Source organism: Apium graveolens, mitochondrion (assembly GCF_009905375.1).
Source record: "Apium graveolens strain L.+W99A mitochondrion, complete genome".
Classification (NCBI taxonomy): domain Eukaryota; kingdom Viridiplantae; phylum Streptophyta; class Magnoliopsida; order Apiales; family Apiaceae; genus Apium; species Apium graveolens.
This window is the reverse complement of record NC_058313.1, coordinates 89619-97500: the sequence shown is the minus strand read 5'-3', so window position 1 is coordinate 97500 and position 7882 is coordinate 89619. Positions and strand designations below refer to the sequence as shown.

The following is a 7882-nucleotide window of genomic DNA, read 5'->3' as shown; positions in this document are numbered from 1 at the left end:
TCAAGCCCTAAGAAAGAGTCCCATTCAAGTTCCTGCTCCTAGAGAAGGTAGTACTCGATTGCCTTTCCTTCTTCTTCCCACTAAACGAATCCCCGCGTTTGAGTAGAAGTGCCTTCCTATCTTCGCCCTCTAGCCTTCCATCTTCACTTTCATTTTCGCGGGATTTTAGGCTGCAAGTCCATTTCCGCTCGTAGATGGGATCTCAAATCGGACAAGTTAGCGTTTTCCCGGGATTTTTGCTTGTTTTGGATTTCTCTTCCTAAGGCGGCATCTCAATGTGATAAAAAGACCCAAACCCCGTGTTTTAGGCTTGTTTTTGAGTAGAAGAAAGGAAAGTAATTTCGTGAAATGGGATTCGTAGCCAGCAAGCAATAGCATCCTGTTGTTATAGAAGAAATTCAATTTCATAAAAGAAAGAAGGACTTGGTAAAAATTATCCTTTCATAAATAAAATTATCTTTAACGATAAATAGATAAATAGAAGGGTGGGAAGGTGGAGGTTGTTCGCCGATTCAAGTGGTATGTGAGTTGGGTGATAATAGGTCGTTTTTCATTTGAATTTCTCTGACATTCTACGTTCCCGAAACGGATCCTATCAAATATTTCACATTTTCTATGATCATCTCTATTTCAGGTATTCGGGGAATCCTCCTTAATAGACGAAATATTCCTATTATGTCAATGCCAATAGAATCAATGTTATTAGCTGTGAATTCGAACTTTTTGGTATTTTCCGTTTCTTCGGATGATATGATGGGCCAATCATTTGCTTCATTGGTTCCAACGGTGGCAGCCGCGGAATCTGCTATTGGGTTAGCCATTTTCGTTATTACTTTCCGAGTCCGAGGGACTATTGCTGTAGAATCTATTAATAGCATTCAAGGTTAAACACATGACTCCTAGAGAGTTACCAAAATACGAAGTTATCTTCTCCTTTCGTTCTCAAAAGAAGAGTTTGATCCTGGCTCAGAAGGAACGCTAGCTATATGCTTAACACAAAAAAATAGATTTGAGATTCAGTAAGTCAGTCGGTGGATGCTTTCTTTTTGTAAGAATAAATCCCGGTGAAGTACGTGCTGAGCGGGCGAAAGTTTTGCTTTCTCGTTATTCGTGGAGGGGTCGCGGAAGAATTGAATTGGGTTCGACTCCCATAGCCCCGATGTGACGAAAAAGACTGATTCAACGAGATACGCCGTGCCTGCATTAAGATTTCAAACTTGTCGTCTACTTTCAGGAAATGTTTGGAACAGAGAACTTACAATAATACAACGCCGCATTCTCCGAAAATTGAGAAACAAGAAGAGATCTATTAAGAGAAAGATTTATTCGAGAGAAAATATTAACAGTTACATCCAATCACAAACTACACGAAAGTTGCCCCTTTTTCATGGAGATTTACCCATCACAGAGATGCACAGAGGAAGAGAACGAACTTCATATATCCCTTTTCTACTCAATCCAGAAACAAGATCGGACGTTATTCCGGTTCGTCTCCGTTTTCGTGAAACTATTCCTCAAGCAAGGCAGCCGATAAGTCATCGAAAGGTTTGTGTGAATAATGGAATGGTAAGCATTACTCATTTTAAAGTGTCCCGCGGTGATATAATATCTTTTCTTGAAAATGACGCGAGAGCCCGCGGTGAAGAAATAAGGAGATCCTTCTATATCGAAATCTCAGTTGAAAAAATAATAGGCAAATTCCGGGATCACCCGGTAAGAATGTGGAGAAGAACCAAAACAGAATGGTTCCGCCTACTCAAAACTAAGAGGGGATGCCGCCTACTACTAAAAGACCGGTTTTTGCAACATACGGATAAAATTGCTTCTTACCCCTATTATTATAATACGATTACCCATTATATTAGATACACGTATCTAGTACGACTACAACGATTCCTTTTTATGTTGCTTATGGCCTACTTTGTTCTTACCTCTCTCTTTATTATTTTTATAAATATGGCAGACCTCTTTCCCTCAATTAGGGAAATGCTAATACCCTCCCTTTCGTCAGTTCAACAGCCCCTTTGTGTTTTTCCAAATGAGCCCGATTGCGAACTTCGGCTCGGGCGGCTGCCGGAACAGCGCCCACTTCTTGATGGTGCAGGACCGTCATCTTCCCACCAAGGAGGAGGATCACAGGTCCGAAATAGCGGCCTTGAAACATCTATACAAAAGCGCATTTTTAGCCTTCAGCCTGATTTGAAACAAGACCCCCTTTGCCCGTATCTATTAGGACATTCTTCCGTTGATTATTGGAAAGAGGTGAAGGAGGCCCTTTTAAGCAACTCATCTCAGAGAGAATATTCTCGTTTACTGCAATTCGAGGCGAGGGATCTCGAAATGCGAGAACTTAAAAACGAATGTTCTTCTCTCTTTCACTCCATCTTATCTGCTAATCCAGACTTGGCTAACAAAACGCCATACAAACCGCAAGAAGTCTTTGATGACTTTCTTGATGCTTATCGGGACCGCATTGAAAAAGAAGTGGGGCTAGGGCCTGTCATAGAAAAGGACAAGCAAGAACTCCACTTTTTACATTCTTTGAAGAAAACCCTAAAAGAAGGGAGCTCAGCGTATACTTTTATAAAAAAACAAATTTTTGGAGACGGGACGGGGTAAACTTAACGGTACGAATAATAAGAATTTTTCCTATACCGAATGCCTAATTTCTAGATTGATAGAACTACATAGGGTCTGATTCTTCTGAATAAGATGATATGTAGGTAGTTCGGTTTCTAGCCGGGTGCGACCCCCATAAAGCGTTAGTAATCGGGTAAAGTAAACAAAAGTCACGATCAGAAGTCAATTTAAAGTCTATGTAGGTGTGGTCTAGACCGGTGTCCATCCAGCTTCAACTTCCCTTTGGCCTTGAGTATAGAAAAAAGGTGCGAGTAACCAGCTATCCCCTTTTTTTTTGTAAGCAAACCTGCATGCTACTGTTGTTTTGCTTCTCCATTTCCAAGCAACCAAATTCCTATCTGTAACCATATAAATGACGAGTATGAATTACGAACTTCCTTAGACCCTTCCTCATCCCTAGTGCTTGCTATAGTGGTTGGTCGGGGGGTTTGGTTATCGCGGGCACTACTTCCACTTGATCGCTTCGTACTCCACATTCGATCAGCGAGAAAAACTATAGGCTAGAAAATATATCTTCGTCCTGACCTGGCATACACATAAATCAAAGACCATCATGACTGAAGACTGCATGACGAGAGGAGAGGTTTAGCGCTTCTTTCTTCATAGGGGGGCGAAGAATAAATGTGTCCAGCACGAACCAAGATCAATAGATTGAGCCGCAATTGACATAAACCTAGACGTTTCAATTTATCGTTACCAATAGAAGAACGAAGTCCTGGGAAATTAGAAAGCCAGATCGAAACCTTCTTCATTTCATTATTCTTATTGGAACAAGATCGCTTCGCAAAGCTAGGGATTTCATTGAGAGCTGCGAACTTTGATCTTGAATGCTCAGGTACGGTGTTTACTAATCGTACTATCAGTAATTAAGAACCTAACAGAACTTCACACAAGGTCTCTCGAGCCTTTATTCTAAATATCTAATCATTGACCCATGGGAGGATGGGTCACGAACGGGTAGAATAGTCATTATCTGAAAGCGGGAGTAAGGGAATGATGCTTGTTTTGGATCACCATTTTATTATCTTTTTTATTTTCCCCCTTTCATCGATAAAATCCACCTATCAACCCTCCTATCATCGTTTAGCGGATCAACTTTTAGTATTGGCGTCTCATCATTTCATCCGAAATATCTTCAAAGATATAAATCCTTCTTTCATCCTTCATAGACTTTACCTTCTGGGTAGTCAATTTCCGATGAGAATGCACTAAGGTTGATTGATGATAACTCCGCATCAAGTCTACCTTCCTGAAGTTCCTTCCCTTGTTGAGTGAGTTCCTCCTCGTCCCAAGTCGTCTTTTCCAGGTTCTTTGCTAGCCGCTAAGGGTCAATTATTTCTCCTCAAGTGAGAAGGCGTGAAATCGTCTCGGAAGAAAGAGCGCTTAAGCTAAGCTCCAATTAGGACTCTAAGAATAAGAAGAGCCTAGTTCCTTGAAAGGATGAGTAGACGAAGGAGAAGAGAGTCAGCTTGGTTCATGACTTAGGAATATGAATTAGTATGCATAGGCTCTTCCTTGCGTCATTACTCTTATCCGCCGTACCCTTATTATACTACACCTACGCTACGATGAAGCCGGAATGAATTCTAGAATTAGCTCTGCTCAGAAGAAGCTCTTGCCACTTTCGGTCGCAGCGGAAGGGGCGACTGAGGGTTAAATGATTCTAGTCTTTCCGGCTAAGGAGCGACTGGATTAGCCAACTACTTAAGAATACAATACCATAGCTCGGCAACTGATGAAAGAAGGAGCTTATAGCTACCGACCGCTCAAAGCAGTCTAGCCGCTCTGCGGACTTCCTGGAAAGCTTAGTAGAGAGGAAAGAGTCTAACGAAGAGAAGCCAAGACCCATATCGAGCAAAGGAGAGCGCTTCTGCCCTTTCCTAATTCCTATCTTATAAAACACCATTTCAATTCCGAGCTCAAAGCAACTTTTGACTTCTTCCTCCCCCTTACTACTTGATACTAGGAGAATCAAAGTTGCTTGATTGCTTGGTCCGACAGGGTCTTCAAGGGCTAAAGGCTTAGTAATAGTAAGCTTCTCAACCCTGGTACTGGTAAGGGTTTACTTCGTCCCAGGCCAGGTCGTTGCTCGTTGCACGGTAGGCGGCTTTGAGGAAAGGTATGAAGTGTCACGTCACTCGCCCTTTAATAGTGAAAGCAGGAGAGGATGGATGGGTTGACGTCGTCGTTAAGGTTCAGAGTTGGAATGATGTCATGAACTTCCATTTTCGGGGAAGAGGCAATAAGGCTATCTGGGGAATAAGATTGGTTGGCAACTCAAAATTTTATTATATTATCTTTCTTTCCCACCTCAACAGAAGAAGCCGAAACCGGGGAAGGGGCATACCAAGATCGGATCGCATAAAAGGATTGGAAATGCTGCTCCGAGCGAAGGTAGCCGACTAATTAGAATAGGACTCCATAGGCGGTTACGCTACATTCAAGCCTATACGTAGTATAGAAGCGGCAAAGAACAGCCGTTGGGACGAAGAAGACTAGTACATTTCTTTTGTTTGCGAGTGATCTTGCACAAAGAAAGCCAGCTCTGATGACAATGCAGGGGCTATGGTGTCGTAGAACTTGTTATTTGAGAAAGCCAAGTTTGAAAGGTTCAGTTCCGGACTGGACAGACTGATTGAGAGACAGACACGCGCACCTCCTTTCATTGCCATTATCTGCCTTTCTATCTTGGCTACCATGCCCGGGAGAGACTGGGAGAGCTTTCTTGCTTACAGGAGTGGAACCGAGGCAGGGCTAGTTGCTTGGGATTACTTGCTAGCAAGAGGTAAAGCTCATACAAGGTATGGCAAAAGCAATAGTAGTTATCCGGAGACTGACGGTCCTTCGTAGGCTTTGACTATGATTCTCCCGCGCACCTTTCTATAGTATAATAGCATAGCAAGTATATGCTTCTAAAGCTATACAGTATAGTAGCAAGTATTGCAAAGAAACCGTTGCTAGTGACTGTATGATGCAAGAGACTCTACCTGGTAATAACCCGTATTTTCTCTCTCTAGCTGCTGCAGTAGCAGGCACGTATCGAAGGAGAAGAGGAGGAAGAAAGACAAGCAAGACAGGTGCAAATGAGAAGGAGGCTGTTCTCAAGACAAAGAAGAAGATCCTAGAAGGAATTCCCGGTGCATGTCTTCTCGAAAGCACTCCCAGCCAGGGGATATTTCCAAGATTCTGACGGGAATTCTACTCTATCTTATCTGACTAGTCTGGCTTTGAATCAAATCCATTCTATGGCTAAAATTGAGCATTATATCGCAAGAATAGCACTCCATAGGTGTGTTAGTTACATTCAAGCCTAAACGCAGAATATCGGCTAAAAGAGCTGCAAAACTAGCTACTTCTACTTCAGAAGAACATCAAGCAACCGTGTAGGACACCAAGTGCGAGCGCAGATGAGTTGTGTGGAGGTTAATGAGTTGGATAGAGTCTAATGTGCCCTACACTCATCATATAGAATAACGATCGACAAGTCCAGAGTGTGCTCTCAACTCGACTTGCTGCTGCATTAGCTACACGAAAAGAAATATACAAAGCATAGCTTGACTCCTTATAGAGCATAGCACTGGCCAATCTCTATACCTAAGAGTTGTTACAACCTTAGCGAAGACTTGCCAAACTCAGTCATACAAGATCTCGTCACTTTGAGTGGGTTCTTGCTATGTACACCAAGCCTCGAGGTCACAATGCATTAGAATTGTGGCTTGGCAGAGTGAGCTTTCGCTTCCTTATCTTCGAGGTTTCATTATCTCCTTCCTTCTTCCGTCTAAGTGAGAGTGGTTGAACCTACCTAGACTAGCCTTTTCTTTGGCGAAGGGAGCTTGTGACTAAGCGTCTATATCGCAATTCCTGTAGAAATAAATTTTTCTGTAGTAACAAGGCTTGTTCAAAGAAAACCACGTCCAGCGTGAGGAACCGGGTAACCAAAGTCACGATGAGAATAACGGGAGTTCGCTGGGCACTATCCTTCCTTTTTCTCCAGAAGTGTGCTGGTTCGAATCCAGCTCGTGACAAGGGCTTTTTGGTCATATCCGTTGGTATTGCTGTTACGGCTTAGGCTGCTCCTGGTCTTCCGTGAGTTTAGTTAAGTTTCTCCATTTGGTCTAACTTGCACCGCAGAAGGAATGAATGGATTATCTTCTTTTCTTTTAAGAAAGAACTCAGGGCTCTTCCCATGAACTACAGACTTTTGTGACCCAGCCTCTGGACATCTTCCAATACCTTTTATTGATTATTTGGTCAATGGAGCCCCAGTCGGTGTGTGCAGAGGAGGAAAAGACAAAGATTCAGCAACAGCTGATTCAGCCTAACCAGGAATTTCTTTCATCACAAATTGACTAGCAAAAGCAGATTCTTCCTACTGGGACTAACGCTACTGGGGTGGGACTGCCCCTAAGGCAACTTAATTTCTAAGAACCGATTCCGCCCTTTATTACACAACAGATTCTTCCACTGGGAAAGTAGCCAGGAAGTAATCTGTACTTGAATCTGGCCCTTCCCATTCTGCCTTTGTAACTCCTGACTCAGCATAAAAAGGAATCTAAGTAATAACTCACTTTTGAGTTGGAGGCACAAGGAAACTAGGAAAGAAGGAAGGAAACTATTTGACTTTAAGAAAAGAGTCTTCCCCTGTGAATGCAGATTCAATAACAACAGAGTCTTCCGATTCTTACCTTGAGGCTGTGCCTGGACATTTTGACTTAGACTTATTATGCCGATTTCGTATCCGCCCCTGAGCTTGATGAGTCTTTTCTTTCAAATATTGAGTAACTTGTAGCAAGGGAATCCCGGGTAAGATGGTTATATAAGATGTTGTACAAGTGGTCTCGACTGAGTTCCGGCTGAGGAGAGTTGCCTACATACCTTCCGTGAAGAAGGATCAAGTCGAGTGTAGGTCGATCCACATTGTTAGGGGTATTGGGGTCGCAACAGAGCGGAGCGTTGCTAAAGTAGGTGCGCGCTCTGCCCGGGTACGAGAGGCTCATGACATTGTGCTTCTCCTAAAAAAGGTAAGAAAAGAAGATGGCAATGTATCCAGCTCTTATATACGTAACCGGTTGGTTACGGCTGAGGCCTATATTCGCGGTTCGTAGGTGGGTTCGGGTGGAGGTGGTGGTATAGGGGGAGTCGGGAAAGAATACTGGTTACAAGTAGAGCCTTGGTTCGTTCTTTGGTTATTTACCATAAATGGACAAATCGAAAGAAGCTCTTACGGAATTGAGATAGACTG

At 42.9% G+C, this 7882-nt stretch overlaps 2 protein-coding genes across 2 annotated transcripts; both read left to right on the top strand.

Annotated features, from left to right (window-relative positions):
• The first annotated feature begins 615 nt into the window (after positions 1–615).
• nad4L (NADH dehydrogenase subunit 4L) lies at positions 616–888 on the top strand. The gene has a single exon. The coding sequence runs from the start codon at positions 616–618 to the stop codon at positions 886–888; it is 273 nt and encodes a 90-aa protein (YP_010185127.1).
• Positions 889–1410: 522 nt separating this feature from the next.
• On the top strand, positions 1411–2619 carry orf402a (hypothetical protein). The gene has a single exon. It carries the CDS (start codon positions 1411–1413, stop codon positions 2617–2619), a length of 1209 nt encoding a protein of 402 aa, YP_010185126.1.
• The last annotated feature ends 5263 nt before the right edge of the window (positions 2620–7882 follow it).